The sequence below is a fragment of the Pelophylax lessonae genome (genome assembly GCF_965119305.1).
Source record: "Pelophylax lessonae genome assembly, chromosome: 7".
Taxonomy (NCBI): Eukaryota; Metazoa; Chordata; class Amphibia; order Anura; family Ranidae; genus Pelophylax; species Pelophylax lessonae.
In genome coordinates this window covers 88595729-88618149 of record NC_138774.1, presented here as the reverse complement: position 1 = coordinate 88618149, position 22421 = coordinate 88595729, and the positions used below count along the sequence as shown (strand labels likewise).

The following is a 22421-nucleotide window of genomic DNA, read 5'->3' as shown; positions in this document are numbered from 1 at the left end:
GCATCCGAGAGACCATGAGAGAAAGCAGCGACCAGAGCCTCATTATTCCAGCCCACCTCTGCTGCCAGGGTACGAAACTCAATGGCGTATTCAGCTACGGATCGTGAACCCTGTCTGATGGACATAAGGAGCTTCGCAGCAGAGGCAGCACGAGCCGGCACATCGAATACCTTCCGAAGAGAAGCAACAAAAACGGAAAACTCGGCAACCGCCGGATTGTTGTTCTCCCATAAAGGGCTGGCCCAGGCCAAGGCCTTGCCCGAGAGCAGCGAGATTAAGAAGCCCACCTTTGATCTCTCAGTAGGAAAGGCATGTGGCAGCAACTCGAAATAAATGCCCACCTGGTTAAGGAAACCTCGGCACTGAGTTGGCTCTCCCCCAAAGCGCTGTGGAAGGGGGGCAGAACCGGACATACCCCGAAACACCGCAGGCGCAACAACAGGTGTCGGGGTAGACTCTGGCGCAACAACCGGAGCGGCAGTAGGAGCGACAACCAACCCATCGGCAACGGGAGCGAAATGAGCCGTGCGTTCAAGCAGGGTTTGCAACGCCACGGCGAACTGACCCAACAGGTGATCCTGCTGATCAAGTCTGGCAACCAGCGAGGGTAGTGAGGATGGCCCTGTACCGTCAGAATTCATGGCCTGTGGTACCGTGCGTTCAAGCAGGGTTTGCAACGCCACGGCGAACCGACCCAACAGGTGATCCTGCTGATCAAGTCTGGCAACCAGCGTGGGTAGCGAGGATGGCCCTGTACCGTCAGAATTCATGGCTTGGTCCTAATGTCACGGAACCATGAACCAGACGTACAACAACAGATAAGTGAAAATAAGAAAGCTTTATTGAAAAACAAGCTGTAAAGCAAAAGTCCAAACGGATGGCGAAACTGATGCAGAGTCTTTTGCGAAGCCAGGGGTCAGGAACCAGCAGGGTAGTCAGACGAAGCCAGGATCAGGAACCAGCAGGGTAGTCAGACGAAGCCAGGATCAGGAACCAGCAGGGTAGTCAGACGAAGCCAGGATCAGGAACCAGCAGGGTAGTCAGACGAAGCCAGGAACAGGAACCAGAAGCAGCAGCAGTCTTGGAAGCATGTGAACACAGGAGGACCAAGCAGGGAACTGAAGCCACAGACCTCCTATATATATGAGCTAGGCATCCAGCTCCTCCCAGTGGGAAGGAGGAGCCGCAGGGTGGGAGGCTACAAGAAACCCAGAAACCAAGATGGCCGCCAGCACATGTCAAACGAAGGAGAACAGCAAGAAGGTAAGACCATGACAGAGCTGAAGGCCGCTACCAAAGCAACCTGGGCTTCCACAACACCTCAGCAGTGCCACAGGCTGATCACCTCCATACCATGCGCCATTGATGTAGTAATTCATGCAAAAGGAGCCCCAACCAAGTATTGAGGGCATACTATACTGCACATGGACATGGACATACTTTTCAGTAAACCAACATTTCTGGATTAAAAAAAAAACTTTTTTTTTTTTTTTTTTTTATGAGTCTTACGTAATAATCTAATTTTCTGAGATACTGAATTTTGGGTTTTCACCCGCTGTGAGCCATAATCATCAAAATTATAGGAAAGAAATGCTTGAAATATATCACCTTGTGTGTAATGAATCCATGTAATATTTAAGTTTCACTTTTTGAATTGAATTAGTGAAATAAAATACATTTTTGATGATATTCCAAATTTTTGAGATACACCTGTATATTGATTTGAAGAATGACAAACCATAGCTTACCTGTGTTGCAATACCAGCATGATCAGATCCAGGTACCCAGAGAACTTTCTGACCCAGCATTCTCCTCCTTATAGAGAGAAAATCCAAAAAGAGTAAAACGTGATGAGCAAATTTAAAGTCAGCAATCTAGTCCACCATGAAATAAAGGTAGGTACACAATGGGGTTTGGCCTGTATTTTCCATCAGCATTTGGTATGTTTACAATTGGCCCATTTAAAGATGATTACTTCTATGAATATTGGTGAAGCACACTACAGAGTTCATCCTGTAATAAATGGTATGTCCAGCCAAAGTTTTTCTTGGCATGGGAAAAGGTAAGCATCAAAAATTCTTTGCTTGCAAATGCTTTGAAAACATACTGCACATTCAAATTAGTTTTTTCAATGTCATTCCGCATAACGCATATTACGGTCCTTGGGTTGGGACTTAACAGGCAATGGTAACACTGGAAACACATCACACAGGCTAAAAGCACAATTAAAGCACCAGCAAAAATTCCTTATTTTTTAGCGCTTAATGTATTCCCATAGATACATTGTTAAGCGGTTTCTTGTTTATAATATTACAGTGGTTCTAAAGGATCAAGGTTTTTTTTACCATCATGCAATCTATACATGAATGTAAAAAACCTTCTTTCTGCACTCCCCCCTAATACTTACCTGAGACCTACCTTAGCCTCATTGCAATCCAGCAATGTGCACAAGACCCTTGTCTCTCTGGGCACTCTCCTTCCTCATTGGCTGAGACGGCAGCCATTGCCTCCCGCTGTTGTCAATCACAGCCATTGAGCCAATGAGAAGAGGGGGGGCAAACCCCGGCTCTGTGTCTGAATGGATACTCAGAGCAGTGGCTAAGGAGTGAGCCTGCTCAGGTGCCACCAAGCAAGCTGGTTGCTCTGGGGGAACCTGGCAGGAAGGAGGGGCTAGGAGCATCAGCGGGGGACCCAAGAAGAGGAGGATTGGGCTGCTCTGTGAAAAACCATAGCACAGAGCAGATACATAGAACATGTTTGCTATTTAATTTAAAAAACGCATGGGTTTTGCTTCTGCCAAGTTTGTGGGCACGTGACCACCCCAACAAGTATATGGCCAAAATGATGTGGACATTCCAATAAATGACTGGGTTCCATTGTTTCCAGTGAAGGGTCCTGTTAAAGTGATTCTAAAGATATAACTTTTTTTATTTTTAATAATAAACATGTTATACTTAACTGCTCTGTGTAATGTTTTTTAACCAAAGCAGCCCTGAACTTTCTCTTGTGGGATCCCCGCACTGGTGCTCTCAACTCCTCCTCCCTTCTAAGTGCCCCATAGCAAGCCACTTGCTGTGGGGGTACTTATGCGCACTTGATCCTGAGCCAGGCACTGTGTTGACACAAACACAGTGCCGCTCAGCCCCACCACCACTCCCTCCTCACAGGATTTTATTGACACCAGCAGGATCCAGTGGCTCTCGATGCTGCCTGCATGTCCAATGAGGAGAGAGAGAAGTGTGCAGCTGCTCTTGGGCACAGCACTGGATTGAGATCGGGCTCAGGTAAGTATTTAGAGGGGTTCTTCTAAGCACAGAAGGTTTTTTATCTAATGCAGAGAATGCATTAAGTTAAAAAACCTAAAGCCTTTAGAACCACTTTAATGCTACTGCATACAAAGACATGTTAGATAACTGTGCTCTTCCAAACTTGTGACAACAGTTTAGGGAACACCATTTTCTAACAATAATAAAGAACGATTGCGACTTGTGTTTCAGGCAATGTAGGAATAATGCAGGGTTTGAATTCAGGGTCCTAAAATACACTGAATATGCAGCCCCTTAGCTTAGCTGGACTGGGAAGATCCATATATTGTAGAGAGAACATTATAAAAGAGAACAAGGTGAAAGGTGACCTTTGTGCAATAAAGTCATAAACACTTTATTGGGCTAATACCACCATGCACTTACAAGCATATGGGGTGGAGAAGCTTGTCACACTCACAAGCCAATTCAGAAGACCTGACAGCCTTCTGTGGTCAGCGGAGAGAAAATGTGGCAAGAGAAGCCTGTCCTGTAGCCTTGCAAAAAGAGCAGAGCCTAAAGCTGGATACACACTATCCAACTTTTGTGGTTAGATTTCCTTCAGATTTACCTTTTCTATGTAGTGCAAGGGCCTGCCAGATTGCATACAAATTGAAAGTGTTTAGGTTTGACCTCATATTATATGGTTTTGGTAAGTCTAAAGGAAAAAGTCTTCAGAAAATCTTATAGTGTGTATGGCCCTTTAGACTTGCCAAATGCTGGAAGGATTGTTGTGTCTTCAGCATCTTTGTGGCTTTTTCACTTAAAAAAAAAAAAAAAAAAAAAGAAGGGGAGCCCCGGAAACACTTACCTATGTCAGCACCACTGCCTGCATGCAACCCAGTAATGTAACCTGCTTCCATGCCATGGGAATGCTGAAAATGCACTACTATATGCTTGCGAGTACATTCTGTTATCCTATTAAAATGTTTATGCTTTTAATGCACATTGGTCACCTTGTGACTGGTCCTCCTCTTATGAAGGCCATTTTCTGTTCTAGCATGACCGAGTCCCTGTGCACAAAGCCAGGTCTATAAAGACATGCAACTATTGAAATAGTGCTGCTACCCCAAAATAGCCCTTAATGATAAACAGGATAAGATAGAGGCTCATGTGCTCAGATGGCTCCAGTACTCAGGCATCCAAACGTCCAATAAAAAAAAATAATAAAATCTGGCACCGCGTCTTAAAAATAAAATGTATATGATTTTTTTTTTTTTAATCTATTAAATAAAAGGAATCAACACCTGTAGTTATAGGCATTTCAGCCTCTTACATAGGTCAGTTTTATGACTAAGGCCTATGTAACCAAGAGGCTGTAAGAGGCTACTCTCCTTGATTGGATGTCTATAAAGACATGGTTGGAAATCTTTCGTGAACAGGAGTGTCCTGCAAAAAGCCTCGACTTCACCAATACTGCACACCTTTGGAATAAATTGTAACACCAATGGTAAGCCAGGTCTTCTTAGCCAACATCAGTACATGACTTCACAAATATTCTTATGTGTGGGCTCACCAGCGTACAAGAGAGTCCTCAATAGCCACAGTGAGAGCATGTCCGAGGTGAAGGGAGCCGGTGACATTTGGAGGAGGAATGCAGAGAGAGAAGACCTCTGGAGTAGACTGAGGGAGATGATTCTGGAAAGGCAAAAACATTCCGTGACCGGTAATGCAACTTCAAAAACAAAATGTTCTTACTTCATTGATAAAGCCCAACTGAATTTTTAGCCTAAATCAGCTAAATATATTTCGGATACATCAAAACATGTCTTCCAGTTGGTTTTCTTTATAACGCAGCCACAGAGTAGAAAAGCTGGTCTTTGGACAACATGCTGTAGAAAAGGACCCCTGCTCTCTTTGTGGAAGTAGTGGTCTCTCTGCAGGGGTCTGGCACACCCTCTGCTGAACCAGCAATAGAGCACCAATCAGCAGAGAGCACAAACTTTGGTGATTGCAGAGCCATATATTCAACTCAGTAGGGGTGCGTTGGACCTCTGCAGTGAGATTACTGCCTCTAGGGCTTCTTCCTGCCACTCTATGCAATGACAGTACTCTTGCCCAACACTGGAATAGGTTGGGGGGCTTATTCCTTAATCCAGAGCTTCTCAGAAACAGATAGTTGTTTTTAAAGAGACCCTGTCAACTTCCAACTGCGTTAGAAGAATAATTTACATAGTACAGCCTCCTCCCTCCTTCCACCTCATAGCCCTCTCTTCTCCTGGGAGTGTCACATTACTGTTTGTGCTGGCCCAGCTCCTCAGCCCCTTCACTGCCTGCACAACCTTTAATGTAGCAGCCAGGGGGAGGCGTGAAGAGGAACACTATACAGTGTTACTTGAATGACACTGGGTCTGTTGAGGCTGTGGACATGACACCTGAAATAGGGACACCCAGCAAAAGTCTCTGGGCTTTTAAAGTTCTACACAAGGGAGGCTTTTACATGTAAATAATATGGCTAAAATATGTTAAAATGCATATATAATCATAAGGGAAAATTGTTGTTGAAACAAATGGTCTGGTAGCAGGGTCTCTTAAAGCTAATACAGTTACTAGTACTCTTTACATAAAGGTTGTTGGTCCACATTGATTGTACATTTTATCAATCATCCAATCGAGAGGCAATATGTAAGGCATAAAATACAATATTTACACCTACTTCACATTTGGGTGTCCAATAATTTCCATGAGTGGTGCAGACAAAAAATGCCAACCCTTCAGTATCCTTACCTGGTACTCCGGCTTGAAGAAACCTTGCTTCACCCACCAAGCATACCAGGCAGCTTCTACATAACGTGGGCTGTAGGAGGAGGGCAGTGGGCATGTTGTATCTGAAAATGAATAGGCATATATTGACAATCACAGCTGATACATCTATATTGAAAGTAATAACTGCAAATATAGAAGTAGCCAGTGTAGGGGTTACTTTACAGATAAGTAGCTTTGAGAATCATACTGCTGGTAGGTCTTGACTCAATACTGTGGGGATGTGACACCAGTTCTCCCAGTGCAAGGCAAGCATAAGAGAATATTTGGTCTTGGGGATTCATTAGGGGTTTCCATTAATGTACATATCACATAACAGGGGTTTGGTTTAACTTTTACTGGTAAAGTCTACACTGATTTGGCAAAGCAACAGGTTCACTTTAATGGCAGGCTCACCAGCAGCTTAAAGAGTCCCTGTCACCCACCTAAAAAAGTGTACAGAAAAATCAAATCTTTCTTTTCCTGCAGTGTTTTTTCCTTTCTATAAACAATGTACTTAATTATGTACCCATTCAGACAGGGGGCGACACGACTTGCTGGGGCGACCTGTGAAGTAGTACAGGACCCTTTTTCTAAGTCGGAGCGACTCGTGTCGCTCCTATTAGAACGGATCCTGTGCTAATCAATGGCAGGCAACCGACCGCGACTTGTCAGGCGACCTGACAAGTCGCGCTAGTGTGAATGGACCCTTAAAGAAAGGAGTGCCCAGTGTCCAGAGAAATGTGACTTCTAAAATCTGGTTCATGGATCTTTATCAAAAATTAGCAACATTCTGTTATTGGAATAAAATGAGCAACATTCTGAATGGCAGGATTCCAGCTTTTGTTGTATAGGCTGCCCACCAAATAGTACGCAGCAACAACCCTGAAGAAGGGGGAGACTATTCTCCCGAAACATGTTGGCTTGATGTACATGTTTTGCTAATTTTAAATAAAGATCCATGAACTCGATTTCAGAAGTTACATTTCTCTGGACCCCGGCGCTCCTTTCTTTTTGCCTAAACAACCTTAAAGTTACACAGAAAAGGCAGCACCCCAATCCTCATGAGGGCCCATCACTACCATCCATCACTGGGCACTATCCACCGGGAGGCATTCCCTCCTTTTTTGTCTAAACTCAGGACCAGATAATAATTTACTGCCTTGCACATTGCCTCTAAACGGGTTAGCAAATATGACAACTTCAGAAGAATCAATTCCCTGGCAAAGACCCTTTGCTCCATGCACCATAGTCTTCTGCTCTTCTGGGAGTGTCTAAGTATTGTCTGTACTGGCCTAGTTAATCCACCCCTCCCTTCACCTCTCTACATAACCTTTTGTGTAGCTGCCTGGGGAGGAAAGAAGGGAAAAATTGACATCAAATCCAAGATGGCGGCACCCAAAAGCAGTCTCAGGGCTTTTGCATGTTTACACAAGGGAGGCTTCTACGTATGTAAGTAAATAACATGCTAAAAAAAATATGTTAAATGCACATTTAATCAAAAGGAAACAGGCATAACAGGTGTAAGATCCTGGTACTTTCAGTACCTTTCTAGCCTCTTACTTCCGCATTGCGTTCCACCATTCAGGTAGGTGGAACGCATATAGCTGCATGTCTCTTTAACATCTGATGACATCATCACTAGGCGCCGCTCTGAGCGGCTATTTCAACCGACGCTGTGCACTCACAAGGTGTTCGTGCAACCGCTCGTTATACATCCCTGTCTGACGCTGCCGAATCCTCCAGCTATCTTCCTATACCTGGATTGACCTGAGCCTCGCTACCTGATCCTTTACCTCGCTTACCAGCTAGTGATAAGTACCCCGCAGGGGATCCCTTCCTATCAAGTCAAATGTTATCTATTCTTGCATATTAAGAACTGTTGCTAAACTCTAGGATATATGCACTACAATATCTATCACCTGCATCGTTACTTAGATTGCTAGCTCTTGAGCCTACTACCACCTGTAACTTATATCCTTGCATTAACTTAGCATCTCCTGTACACTTCATCTGCTATCCCCTACCACCTGTTACTTGTACATGATTGCTAACCCTCCTGCATACTATCTATCACCATCTGCTACCGCTCCTGCAACATTACTACCTGAGTGCCTATCATTAATTGCTATCACTACTCAAGCCTATTCATTCAGTATATCACCTCAATACTATTGCATAGATATCTATCACTCCAGCAACATCTTATCTGAGTGTTTGTGTATGTGCATACTGAAGCGGGCTGAGCCACTATGATGAGTCAGGAGAGTTGGATAAGGTGATTCAACACATCTCTACAAGACTACTGAGTGGAAATTCTGCAGCTGCAAATCCAGTTCACTAAATCAAACCCCAGAGCGTTACAACAGGATGGTGAAGGAGTGAAGAGAAGGGAAGTATAAGCTACTAATGGGGCCGATATTGCTGTAAAAGCCAATCCCTGCTCACAAAAAGGCATTATATGCTGAAAAAGAAACACCTTTAGGGAGGAAATAAAACATATTATACTCACCTTTCCTCCAGCTCCCTTGGTGCAGGCCAGGGGGTGACATCATCGTCCTGCTGATGAGTTCTTGGGGAATGGCGAGCACTCCAAATTGCACAAGATCAAGCAGCAGCACATCTGAAGTGCTCTACATTCCCCAGCGCTCACTTCGCCGGGAAGGAGGATGATGTCACCCTTGCCTAGGCACCACAGGCAGAAGCTGGGGAAAAAAGTAAGGATATTAACTTTTTTCCCCATCTACAGGGTTTACTAAAGGATTATGTCGCTTTTTAGAAGGTGGTCGTGCCCATGCTGCTGCGTCCCCATACACTTACACATGCTGCCTGCAAGGCCTGATGGCTTAAGCCACATAGACATATGGCCCTTTCACAGACTAATGGTGCTTTTCCACTGCATGGTACGGATCGGTTTGGCGCTTTTCCACTGCATGGTACCGCATGGTACGGGTTAGAACAGTTCGGTACGGTTTGGTACAGCGGCGCTTTTCCACTACATGGTACGGCTCGCTTAAACAGTACCACCTCGGTTGGGGTTCCAAGCAGGCCGTACTGATACCATATCCCACAATCCTTTGCATGCAGCATTGATTATTTGTCACTACTAGCCACTGATTGGTCAGAGAACCGTTGTAATCCCACCCACTTACTACTAAGTACTAGAACAGTGGAAAAGCAAACCGAGCAGAGTAGAGCCAATACAGTGCTGAAAGGTGCCGACTCGTACCACGCAGTGGAAAAGCAAACTGAGCCGAGCTGGGCCAAGCAGTGCCGAGTGGAGCTGAGCCGGTACTCGCAGTGGAAAAGAGCCATATGAAGTCTCAACACCTGTGTGAATGAGGCCTTAGATGAAAGTTCCACTTTAATATTTGCCCGCTGACCTTTCTTATCTCCTGGCACAGTGGAGATTTCATACTTGATCACTTCTTTCTCTTTCCAGCGCTGACCTTTAACTTGTGCGACCTGTCAAATGAGAGGAAAATGGCAAAACACATGACTGCAGATAAAAGAATGAAAAATAATAACAATTATATACAATGGAGAAAATAAATATTTGATCCCCTGCAGGTTTTGTAAGTGCACCCACTTACAAAGAAATAAAGGGTCTATCATTTTTATTACATGTGTATTTTAAATGATAGAGACAGAATATCAACCATAAATCCAGAAAAAAACACGATACAAATGTTATAAATTGAGTTGCAGTTCAGTGAGTAAAATAAGGATTTGATGACTTCGTACTTGGTGGAGAAACCCTTGTTGGTAAGCACAAAGGCAAGACGTTTCTTGTAGTTAGTGACCAGATTTGCACACATCTCAGGAGGAATTTTGGTCCACTTTTCTTTACAGAACTTCTCTAACCCCTTAAGGTTTCTTAGCTGTCGCTTGGCAACTCGAAGTTATAAGCTCCCTCCATACATTTTCTATGAGATTAAGGTCTGTAGACTGGCTAGGCCATTCCATGACCTTGAGGTTCTTTTTCTTGAGCCACTCCTTTGTTGCCTTGGCGGTATGTTTTGGATGATTGTCATGCTTGAAGACCCATTAACGACCCATCTTCAGTGTTCTGGCTGAGGGAAAAAGGTTCTCATCCAAGATTTTACAATAAATGGCCGTGTCCATTGGCCCCTCAATGCAGCATGTTCGGCCTGTACCTATGGCAGAGAAACAGCCCCAAAGCATGATGTTTCCACCTCCATGCTTCACTGTAGGGATGGTGTTCTTAGGGTCAAAGTCCTAATTTTTCTTTCTCCAAACACAGCGAGTCGAGTTAATGCCAAAGAGCTAAATTTTGGTATTATGTGACCACACCACTTTCTCCCAATCCTTCACTGAATCATTTAGATGTTCATTGGCAAACTTTAGATGGGCATGTACATGGGCCTTCTTGAGGGGGACCTTTCGGGTGCTGCAGGATTTCAATCCATGGCGGCAAATTGCGTTACCAATTGTTTGTTTGGTAACTGTGGTCCCAACTGCCTTGAGATCATTCACAAGCTTCTCCTGTGTAGTTCCCTGGCTGATCCCTCACTTTTCTCATGATCATCCTTACCCCATGAGGCGAAATCTTGCACGGAGCTCCAGACCGTGGGCGATTGATGGTTATTTTGTATTTCTTCCATTTGTGAATAATTGCTCCTACTGTTGTCTCCTGCTTCCTGCTGATGGTTTTGTAGACCATTGCAGCCCTATGCAGGTCTACAATCTTGTCCCTGACGTCCTTTGACAGCTCTTTGGTCTTGCCCATGATGGTGAGGTTGAATGGAGGAAAGAGATTGTGTGGACAGGTGTCTTTTGTATACCCAACGAGTTGTCGTTAGGAGCACCTTCTTAAATTGATAGAACTAGTCTGTGTACCACATGAGAACATACTGCAGCCAGTCTGTGGGAGGCAGAATTATTATTGGTTAGTAGGAGATCAAATACTTATTTTACTCATTGAATTGCAACTCTATTTATAACATTTGTATATATTTATTTTCTGGATTTTTGGTTGATATTCTGTCTCTATCATTTAAAATACACCTATGATAACAATTGTAGACCCTTCATTTCTTTGTAAGTGGACAAACTTTCAAAAAGTCTTCATTTTCTGTAAATAGAATAAAATACATGATGGTACCAGATGTGACATACACTTTAAGAGCCAGTTCACACCAAAACACAGTATTGGAACAGCGTGCTCTGTGCGCATTTTCAGCACCACATTAAAACACCCTTGCGATCTGCATGCAGGTGCCAATGTACTGTTAACGGCACCAAAAACGCAGATCACCCATGCAGTGTGTTTGTGGGCACCAAATCAGTACATTGGCACACAGCTATCTGCTGTCATAACCCTGGTATTTAACTTCAAAGTACCGACGTATATTAAAAGTGGGCGGTCCGGACATGTAAACACTCCCAAAACAACCCATACAGTTTAAAGTAGAAATGAAGGGTAAAATATTCGCGTATAGATATAAAAACATTCTAAATATCTTTTTTCCCTTTTTAAAAGTGATCACATACCCTGTGTTCTCAGCTGCTTAAGGATCTAAGAGAGTTTGGGGAAACGTACACTGGTCTTCCCAGTGAATGGTTGTACATGGGGGGGGGGGCATTACAAAGCTGATCATTGGAGGAGATCAGGCTGAGTACTCTCATGCTTAATGTGGTCAGTTTTTAATAGGAAAGCAGAGGGACTGGCAGGAACATCAGGGATTTTTACACAAAGGAAGCGATACAAAGAGAACAGGATGCTTTTTCAAACAAGTACACGGTACAGCAGGCATATATCAGGAATATTACATATTCTTTAATATAACAAGGTGTTTTAGACTATTACCCGAGCAGCGCCCTCTTCCTGCTGAACTCGTTGCCTTTGCCTACGTTCGTCCCTCTTGAGGCGCTCTGTGATGTTGGAAATACCCCTGCGGGGCAATCTACCAGCAGCATTATGACTTGTGTCAAGAAGGAGGCGGAGCATGGTTTGGGAGAGGGATGTGGAGACCTAGAGAGGATCAATGGTGAAACGTTATAATGGAGAATCCGAAACTTTTTTCCTATTAGGCCAATAACATTGAAGTTGCATTGCCATTCATTAGACAAACTCAGATTATAAAAAGAAAACGTAGGAACATATTACTGATTTACAGAACAATGTCCTGTCCTGGGGCACCATACAACGGTATGTAGAATAGAATTTCCTTACTAGAGGTTTCCCTTAGCCACTTGCTAACCCACATTTACAATGCTCAACATAAAGGAGTACACCGCTTTGGAAAAGTAAGATTTTATTCACTATCTCAGTGGACATAAAAACAATTTCAAAAATTTTGACAAAACTGAGTTTTATAAAAAATTTGTTTAGCTCATTACATGAAAGTAAGGTTAATGCTTTAACTTTGATTACAAAATCTTCAGTTTTACTCAAACTAGTTGATGCAAAAATGAATACACCCACAACAAAAACTACTACATCTAGTATTTTGTATGACCACCATGAGTTGTCTTCTAGGCATGGAATGAACAAGTTGGCGACTTATTGCAACATATATCTTTTTCCACTATTCAAGAATGACCTCTTTTAGACCCCGTTCAGACTGCGGCGACACGACTTGGTGGGGCGACCTGTGAAGTCGCGGTGCACAGCGCGCAACTTGCACGGACTTCATATAATTGAAATCAATGCGAGTCGCCTCCAGGTCGCCCCAAAGTAGTACAGGACCCTTTTTCTAAATCGGAGCGACTTGTGTCGCTCCTATTAGAACGGGTCCTCTACTATTCAATGGCGAGCGACCCACCGCGACTTGCCAGGCGACCAAGTCGCCTGACAAGTCGCGCTAGTGTGAATGGACCCATAGAGCCTGGATGCTGGATGGAGAGTGATGCTCAACTAATCACTTCAGGTTTTCGACTGGGATCAGATCAGGAGACATACTTGGCCACTGAATCACTTTCACCCTGTTCTTCTTCAGAAATGCAACAGTGGCCTTAGATGTGGGTTTTGGATCATTGTCATGTTGGAAAAGTGCACAACGACCAGCATCTTCTCTTTCAATATAGAGCAATACATCTGTGAATTCATGATACAATCAATGATATGTAGCTCCTCAAAACCAGCAGCACTCATGCAGCCCCACAGAAGGACACTTCCACCACCATATTTTATTGTAGGCACCATGCATTTTTCTTTGTACTTCTCACATTTGCCACGCCATACAGTTTTGAAGCCATCAGTTCTAAAAACATTTATCTTGGCCTCATCGCTCCAGAGTACAGAGTCCCAGTAGTCTTCTTTTTCAGCATGGGCCCTGGCAAATTCTAGGCGGGCTTTTTTGTGCATGGGCTTTAGGAGAGGCTTCCTTCGTGGACCCATGCATGCCATTTCTCTGCAGTGTACGCCGTATTGTGTGACCAGAAACAATCACCCCAGTTTCACTTTCTGCTTCTTTAGCTAACTGCAGTGAATTTGCATGGCGATTTTCTTCCACCCTTCTTATCAGAGGATGCTCCTGTCAAGGTGTTAACCTCGGTGGACGGCCTGGATGCCTCTGTGAGATGGTTGCACTTCCATCTTTGTTTATTTTTTGTATCACTTTTGCTACACTGTTTTGACTGATAAGTAAGGCTACATTCACATGTCAGCGTAGCGATCGCGGGCCTGCGATCCGGAAATCATTGCAAATTGCGGGATGCCTGTGTGTTGCCCGTGATTTGCAATAGCACCCCAAACGCTGTGCGATGTTGCCGCGATTTCCGCCTGCCGAATCACGGTACCATCGCGCAAAAAAGCTATTGTACCTTTTTTGGGCGTCATGCGTCCCATGTTTTTTTTTGCGCGATGGTACCGCGATTCGGCAGGCGGAAATCGCGGCAACATCGCACAGCATTTGGGGTGCTATTGCAAATCACGGGCAACGCACAGGCGTCCCGCGATTTGCAATGATTTCCAGATCGCGGGCAGAATCGCGGTGATTCTGCCCACGATCTCTACGCCGACATGTGAACGGTGCCTAAAGCTTTGCTGATCTTCTTGTGGCCTTCACCTTGCTGGTGTAAAGAAATGATTTTCTTTCTCAGGCCGTGTAAGCTTTCTCTTCTATGTTGTGCCATTTTTGACAGCATGAAATGGGAAGGGGTTTTCTTTGTTTAGTAATGCCCTTTTATAATCAACTGTCTGCTGGACACCTGTTTAATGAATAAATTACACTCGTCTGTAGTTGCATTTTGTTAAATAGGATTTTGTTGTCTAAAATTTAGCTTTGCTCCATACACACGATCCGAAAATCAGACAAAAAAATACCACTTTTGAAGCGAGCCTATATGATAATCGGATCGTTAGTACAGAGCTTTCGAGAGCCAATCATGACAGTTCATCCCATATTATCCAATCGGACAAGCACAAAAATGTTTCTCGTATGATACCAGATTGTACGATTTTCGTTTAATCAGTACAGTTGTCGTCCAAAAATACAATACAAATACACTGCAACACATTACTTCACATCCGAATTTTTATCCTGTCATATGAGAATTTTGGTAACTTTAGTAACCTCTCCATTTTCGATATGCGACTAGCATGCCAAAAAAAAAAAAAAAAAGATGATCTGTCCTCCGATTTTCAGATCGTGTGTACAGGCCATAAGCCATTAGCTGCACAGCGAACCAATCACGCGTGCCTGCACACCTGATTGGTTCCGCTGTGCCGCTACTCACGGCGTGATTGGCTTCCTGAATGTGCCATTGAAAAAACTAGGGAGGAGAGTAAGACTCACTGAATGTGTGGGGCGGGCTGCAGTGCACGAGTGAGTAATGTATGTATGCGGCTGTGCTCCTTTCCAGGCTCCTACTAGTCCACCTCCAGCCTCCTACTACCACCACTATGAGAGACTGTCTGTCACTGTATAATCTGATCGAGTCCACACTGACACTGACTGACTGTCACTGAGTAATTGATGTTACCACATTAACCCTGACCTGCCCTGTATCTGCAATTAAAATTTACAAGGCTGCCTGCATGCTTCCTGATTTCCATTCCCAGCATCCTTCCCAATCCCTACAGTGTCACTAACATTAACCCTATGGTACAAGGCTGCAGTGTGCACTGAATCCCATTCCCTACAGTAACATTTAGGGAGAGAGACATGAGAGGACAAGAGAGAGGACAAAAAATTGGCAAAATAAATGGAAAAAATGCGAAACACCGCGTTCAGTATTCGGCCTTCGGCCAAACATTTCATTATTATTCGGCTTCGGCCAAGAATTTCATTTCGGTGCATCCCTAGTCTTGGTACTGTTTATTTTTCAGCTAGCAATCAGTTGCTTTGTAAGATGATCCAGGTGGTTGTAAACCCTTCTTGCAATGATGTGAATGGACGCCACCCTCTCAACCCCTGTCCTTGTCGTCACCCGCGGTGGTTACTGGGCTCTACAGTTCCTCTGAGGATCCCGAACCTTAGTAGGCAGTTGGGAAAGCTTCCTACAGAGGAGATAGAGGAACATCCATTCCCTGATCTCCTCTGTGAAGAATGATCCCGGAAGCCATGAGCATTTTGTCACTTTCAGTTTCAGAGCCGTCATTTCATGGCTGTAACAGCCAGGGAAGCAGCTAATCAAGCTGGATCTCTGCTTGGTTAGTTGCTTTGGAGGACAGGGGAGACATAAGGGATTTAATAGAAGAAAAATTACCTATCACCTGTCCAAAGCTATCACAAGGGGGCAAGTTAGACTACTTGTGATAGCAATAAAATTAAAGGATAAGTCCAGTCAAAACCTAACACTAAACCTGCTCTGTGCCACGTTCTAAGACCATTCTATTTAACCCTGTAAAGCAAAAATCATTGTACTTACCTTTTCTACACCCAAACCGGTCCAGTCCTGCACTGAACTGTCAGCAGCGGCTTCAGCGTAGAGGCGGGTGCAGGAGAGGCACGTGACAACGGAAGCCCTGTAGTAAGTCTATGGGTGACATCACTCCCCATTCATTTTACAGCCTGCACAGAGCTTCCGCCACTGGAGATCGGATAGAATCCGGTGTAGAAAATGTAAGTACAGCAATTTTTGCTTTACAGGGTTAGATAGAATAGTCTTAGAATGTGGCCAAGAGCAGGTTTAGCGTTAGTTGGGTTTTTATTGGACTTATCCATTAAATGTAAAAAAAAATGTAAAAAATTAAATTTAACAACTTGACCTCCCGATGGTTTACCCTCCTTCATGACCAGGCCATTTTATGCTATACGGCATTGTGTTACTTTAACTGACAATTGCGCGGTCGTTAGATGATGTACCCAAATAAAATGTACATCCTTTTTTTTCCCACAAATAGAGCTTTCTTTTGGTGGGGTTTGATCACCTCTGCGGTTTTTATTTTTTTGCGCAATAAAAAAAAAAAGACCAAAAATGTTAAAAAATTTCTGTAGCTGCTGACTTTTAACCACTTAAGCCCCGGAAGATTTTACACCCTTCCTGACCAGGGCCTATTTTGCGATTCGGCACTGTGTGACTTTAACGGACAATTGCGCGGTCGTGCAACGCTGTACCTAAACAAATTTGACGTCCTTTTTTTTCCCACAAACAGAGCTTTCTTTTGGTGGTATTTGATCACCTGTGCGATTTTTTGATCATGCGCTAGAAACAAAAAAAGAGCGACAATTTTGCAAAAATAACAATATTTTTCACATTTTTTTATATGAAATTCCCCCCAAAAAAATGGAAAAATCTAAATTTTTTAACATTTTTGGCCAATTTGTTTTATGCTACATATGCTTGGTAAAAAAAAGAAATCTGAATAAGCGTATTTTGATTGGTTTGCGCAAAAGTTATTGCGTTTACTAACAAAGGGAAAGATTTTTGTCATTTTTGTTGTTTTTTTTAACAAGTAATGGCAGTGATCTGCGATTTTTTTGCGGGACTGCGACATTGCGGGGGACAGATCGGACCCTTGACTGACATTTTTGACACTTTTGGGGGTACCAGTGACATTACTACAGTAATCAGTGCTATACATATGCACTTTTACTGTAAAAATGACACTGGGAGGGAAGGGGTTAACTTTATTGGGGAAGGAGGGGTTAAGTGTGTCCCTGGGGGCGTGTTTCTAACTGTGATTGGATGTGGCTACTAGTGTAAGAACGGAGATCAACGGTCCTACATAGTAGAACCATATGATCTCCATTTTTACACAGGGGAGACTGACAGGCGGCTTTGTTTACATCAGCCGCCTGCCTCTCTCCTTTCACGGCGGACATCGGTCCGCCGGTCACACGTGCGGACTTTTTAGGTAACGAGCTGGGGAGCGCGCTCGCCCGCTATTGGCTCAGAAGCTAGTACCGATACGTCACTTTGCCTGGCCGGGGCTGACCGCCGCAGTATATGTACTTGCGGCGGTCGGCAGGTGGTTAAATAACAGCCACTCACCTGTCCCACAGTCCAGCAGTGAGCTCATCGCTGCCGTCTTCATCCTCTGTCCTCCGTCTGCGGCACCGTCATCTTCATTATGGGCACACGGCTGTGACAGCTTTTGGCATCACAGCCGGGTACCCACTGTGCATGCCCGAGTTGCGCTGCGCATCCTGAATGGTGGATGCAGTCTTCTTTGGAATTGTCAGTGTCCCAGAAGACTGCAGGGGGAGGGAGGAAGGAGAACTTCCATTGCCGAGTGCAAACGAAGTGGGAGAGCAGGTACCTGTCAAAATCTGGTACCTTCCCCCACTCCTCAAGAGTGCCAATTGTGCAAGAGGAGTGGGGGATGAGTACTTAAAGCAGAACTTCCCCTTTTGGGTGGAGTTGCGCTTTAATGAGTAACAGGGAACTGGCATTTTCAGTAAGAGACACCATTAATGGTTTAGGAAGCACAACATTTCAGTAAAAAATATACACAAATGCAATAAATTACCCAATTTTTTTTTAGAAAAGATGAGGTTGTGCTGAGTAAATACATACTAAACATGACAAACTTAAAATTTCCTGTGCCAGTGAAATGGCAACAAACTTCAATATCCTATACTATCCATAGGCGAAACTTGACCTCTGGAAGGTTTTAGCCCCCCCTCACGACCAGACCATTACTTGCTATTCAGCACTGTGTGCTCCTTTAACTGGCAATTGCTCAGTCATGCAACACTGTACCCAAATTAAATTTAAATATTTTTTGTTCACACAAATAGAGTTTTCTTTTGGTGGTTTTTGGTCCCCACTGGGTTTTTTATTTATTATAATGTTGAAAAAACACACATTTTTCTTTCTTTGTTATAAAGTTTGCAAACAAATAATCTTTCTTCATAAATGTGGGCCAAAATGTAGTTTGCTACATTCCTTTGGTGAAAATGAACCCCAGTGTATACTATTGAGTCTACAAAATATGGTATATACTGTATGTTTAAAACTTGGATCAGTCTTAATGTACTGACGGCCTATCTCATTTCTAAAATGCCAGAACAGTACAAATACCCCCAAATTACCCCTTTTTGGAAAGTAAAACAGTCTAAGCTATTTATTAAAAGGCATGGCAAGTTTTTTGAGGTTGTAAATTTTTGTAAAAAGAAATGTAATAAAATCTTTTTTTTTTTTTTATACAATTATTTTTACATACTGTCACCAGCGCAGTACAGAGTAATCATATAACTGGTGTGTCGGTGATCAGGAATACTGACTGGTGACAGTAAAGGTGCATCTCAAAAACTTCATCAAAAAGTTAACTTATTTCAGTAATTCAATTCAAAAAGTGAAACGCATATTATATAGATTCCTTACAGAGTGATAGATTTCAAGCACTTATTTCTTTCTATTTTCTTTCTAAAACTCTAATTTTTTGAGCTGCACCTGTATGTTAAAAAACATGTAACTATTTTTTAAACTTTTCTTTGTTTTTTTACATATATATATTATTTTTTTATTACATACTCTCATCAGAGTAGTTCATTGTCACCATAAAGACACTGTACTAGTCTGCAGGGTGGTCAGGGTTTATTTATTTTTTTTTTAGCACTGATTACTGTAACTGCAGTCGTTTGAATTGTTAGGAATGGCTTTCATTCATGACTCATTGTTTACTATTGTGATGCAGTGATTGACCACAGCTATCACATGGTACAGGGTGCGGTGATTGGCCAAAGTACCATGTAATCACTGGTGACCAATCACAGATCACACACACAGTAGTAAACAATTATGTAATGAATAGATTCCATTCATGACTGTTATTTACTAGGTGTCATGCGATCGCACAGTGATCATGTGGTATCTGGGCTGCTCACAGCGGCCCTATACCGAGCATCGCAGACACAGTGTACTGTTCACAGATCGTGTCAGTGCCCATGGGCAGGGCAACATACGGGTACATCACGGGGTCTGCTCAAGCCACCGGCCAGCAGTTAAATTATGGCTAACCAGTTGGCAAGTAGTTAAAAGCACTTACAGGTTGTCAGTTTAGAGTTATCCTCATCCGTAGGTGCCCCTGAATCGTGCATTTACGTTTGTACATGTGTGTGTGGTATATGTGGGGGTCTCAAGTACTTGGGGAGGAAGGGGGGGTTTAAGTGCTTGGGTGGGACTTTGAACTTTTTACAATTTTAATTTTTTTTTCCATCACATAGGGGGCAAAGAGTCCCCTGTGTGGTAATATTTTGGTGACAGCAATGGGACACCAGGAATCCTCATAGACCCTTGATGTCTCCCATGCTCCCCATAAAGGCTGGAGAAGGTGAAAGGGGGACCCGAAAGTGACATAGAACGTCACTTCATGGTCAGCAAGAAGAATGGAGAAGACTGGACAGAGGTTTGTTCAGCTTTCTCTACTCAGCAACACCCAACATGCCCGTCCCTGCTGCGTTGATGGGCGCGCAGAGCCTGGGATACATGGGGGGGCTGAGTTCTCTTGTTACTGCAGATGTGTGCAAAGCCATCCGATCGCTTCTGGCAGGTGGCAGTCGGGTTGTCAGATATACACATTAATGGTGGCTGAAGGGACTAGCAATGTGTATAACAACCCCCCACTGTCAGGTCTATAAAACATACGCACCTGGCAGGACAGGGTTAAAGCACTGGTCCAATCAGGATGTGCACTGTGCAATGTCTGGGAGATCATCTTTTGTACTCTGATGAGTTGTGTGTACAAAACAATAAGAATTCAGGTTAGAGATGAGTACAAAGGACATCCCAAGCTCATCTCTAATCCAAAGAATCTCTCTGAAGGACTTTTTCTACCACTCAGTGTGATGGCCAGCATCATTTAATCCACTTGCTCTGAGCCCAGGTCATCCTGAGCCCACCCCAAGCCTGTTATAGGACTGAAAGGAGAAGCAGCACAGTGCTGAGCTCATCTGTCACTCTGCTATCTCCTCCTGTCAGCATGCACCTTGTGCTTCTTCCAGTCTGGGCTCTGCTGTATCAGGTCACACTCAGGTGCTTACAGTTCTGTATTTAAAAAGTATGTTTTATGAATACAGAACTGTACTAATCTGTCTCTTTTATATCTCCCTGGAGATCAGCTTTAAGAACACGGCAGTCTGATTAGTTGTAGCTAAAATCTGATTGGCTGTTATGATTCACCAGGTAAAATGGCATTTTAAACCCAACCCAGTGCTGACAGGTTCTCTTCAGTGTCTCTGCTTTTCTTGTCTATTCCTCCCTGCCTCCCAGTCACAGCTAACCCAGCCCTCCTCCCCTCCAGCCCGGGCTGACCTTGCCTCTGCTTCCCCGGCATGGAGACCCAACACGAGCCGCTCAGCGCTGTCAGCAGAAAACCGGAAACAGAGTGCGTTCCAGCGCCGGCCTCCACCAATCACCGAGCGAGCCAGAGGCCACCCTGAAACATGGTTTGCGTTCCACCAACGAGCTGCACCAATCGCGGAACAGGGAAAGGAAGACCTGTTGTAAAATTTTGTCGGACCCGTGAAAAAATCGGACCTCGTCACTTCCGGTTATGGGAGTCTCAAGTGCGCATGCGCACCAGACATTATCTTGGTTTGGTAAACTTATAACACAGAGTTGAATGAGAGGAGGCGGGGCTGAGGTGGGACGGAAGACACCGCCGCGTCATCTGCAGAGCTGAATAGAGGAGGCGGGACGGAGGTGCGACCGTGTAATAAATGCAGGACTTTAGCGACTCCTTATGTTTTATTATCTTTACTAATTATCGTATTATTTACCCTTAGGATTTCATTACATTTAGTATTTCTTATTTTGCATTATAGAAATACTAAATGTCATGAAATCCGAAGGATAAATAATACGATAATTACTAAAGATAATAAAACAGGGAGTCGCTTAAGCCCTGCATATATTACACGGCCGCACCTCCGTCCCGCCTCCTCCGCCAGCTCTGCATATGTGCCTCCGTCCCGTCGCACCTCAGCCCCGCCTTCTCTCAATCAGCTGTCCGTTCTCTGTTATAATTTTGCCAAACCTCGAAAAATGTCTTCTGCGCATGCGCACGGACGACTCCTATCAACTGTTTTGTGACGCTCTGTCACCGGAAGTGACGAGGTCCGATTTTTTCACGGGTCCGACAAAATTTTAGAACACCGGAAATAAAGCGTGAGTTCAAGCAGCGAGTTTCACCAATCACGGGAGGATTTTAGGGCTACTGAGCCAATCACTGCGCGACTATCTTACTACTTAACTAGCAGTGTCTCTTGTATTTTCTCCGTACCAATCAGATTCCAAGTGTGAGTTAGAGTGCAGTAGGAGGAGGAGGGGGGAATTGCATTCTCTGATCATTCGTTTCTGCCCTTTCCCCAGCGTTGCATGCTCTAATCATTAGTTTGTATGGAGGTGAGCGGTGTCTCTGCCCTTTCCCCAGCGTTGCATGCTCTGATCATTAGTTTCTATGGAGGTGAACTGTGTCTCTGCCCTTTCCCCAGAGTTGCATGCTCTGATCATTAGTTTCTAGGGAAGTGAGCTGTGTCTCTGCCCTTTCCCCAGAGTTGCATGCTCTGATCATTAGTTTCTAGGGAGGTGAGCTGTGTCTCTGCCCTTTCCCCAGAGTTGCATACTCTGATCATGAGTTTCTATGGCGGTGAGCTGTGTCTCTGCCCTTTCCCCAGAGTTACATACTCTGATCATGAGTTTGTATGAAGGTGAGCTGCGTCTCTGCCCTTTCCCCAGCGTTGCATGCTCTGATCATTAGTTTCTAGGGAGGTGAGCTGTGTCTCTGCCCTTTCCCCAGAGTTGCATACTCTGATCATGAGTTTGTACACGTCTCAAAAACATTAAAGGAACACTTTCTAAATCCGAGTATAGCGTCAAGTAAACTCCTGGGATATTGATCTGGTAGCAGAGGGGGTTATTACTCAGTTTTAGCTGCTTTGGTGCTAAGCAAAATTACAGGTGCACTAGATGGGCAACAATGAGATGACTTCCAAAACAGGGATGGTTTTACAGGTGGAGACT

The 22421-nt window shown here is 44.0% G+C and overlaps 1 protein-coding gene across 1 annotated transcript in view; it reads right to left on the bottom strand.

Annotated features, from left to right (window-relative positions):
• VARS2 (valyl-tRNA synthetase 2, mitochondrial) overlaps positions 1-20782 on the bottom strand; it is a 75748-nt gene extending 54966 nt beyond the window's left edge. The window contains exons 1-6 of the mRNA XM_082262674.1: positions 20712-20782; positions 11875-12039; positions 9428-9509; positions 6030-6130; positions 4819-4940; positions 1749-1815 (exon numbers count right to left, since the gene is read on the bottom strand). Of these exons, the coding sequence (XP_082118800.1) occupies positions 1749-1815; positions 4819-4940; positions 6030-6130; positions 9428-9509; positions 11875-12015 (513 nt within the window). The 5' untranslated portion in view covers positions 12016-12039; positions 20712-20782. The remainder of the gene's footprint in view (positions 1-1748; positions 1816-4818; positions 4941-6029; positions 6131-9427; positions 9510-11874; positions 12040-20711) is intronic.
• Positions 20783-22421: the final 1639 nt, after the last annotated feature.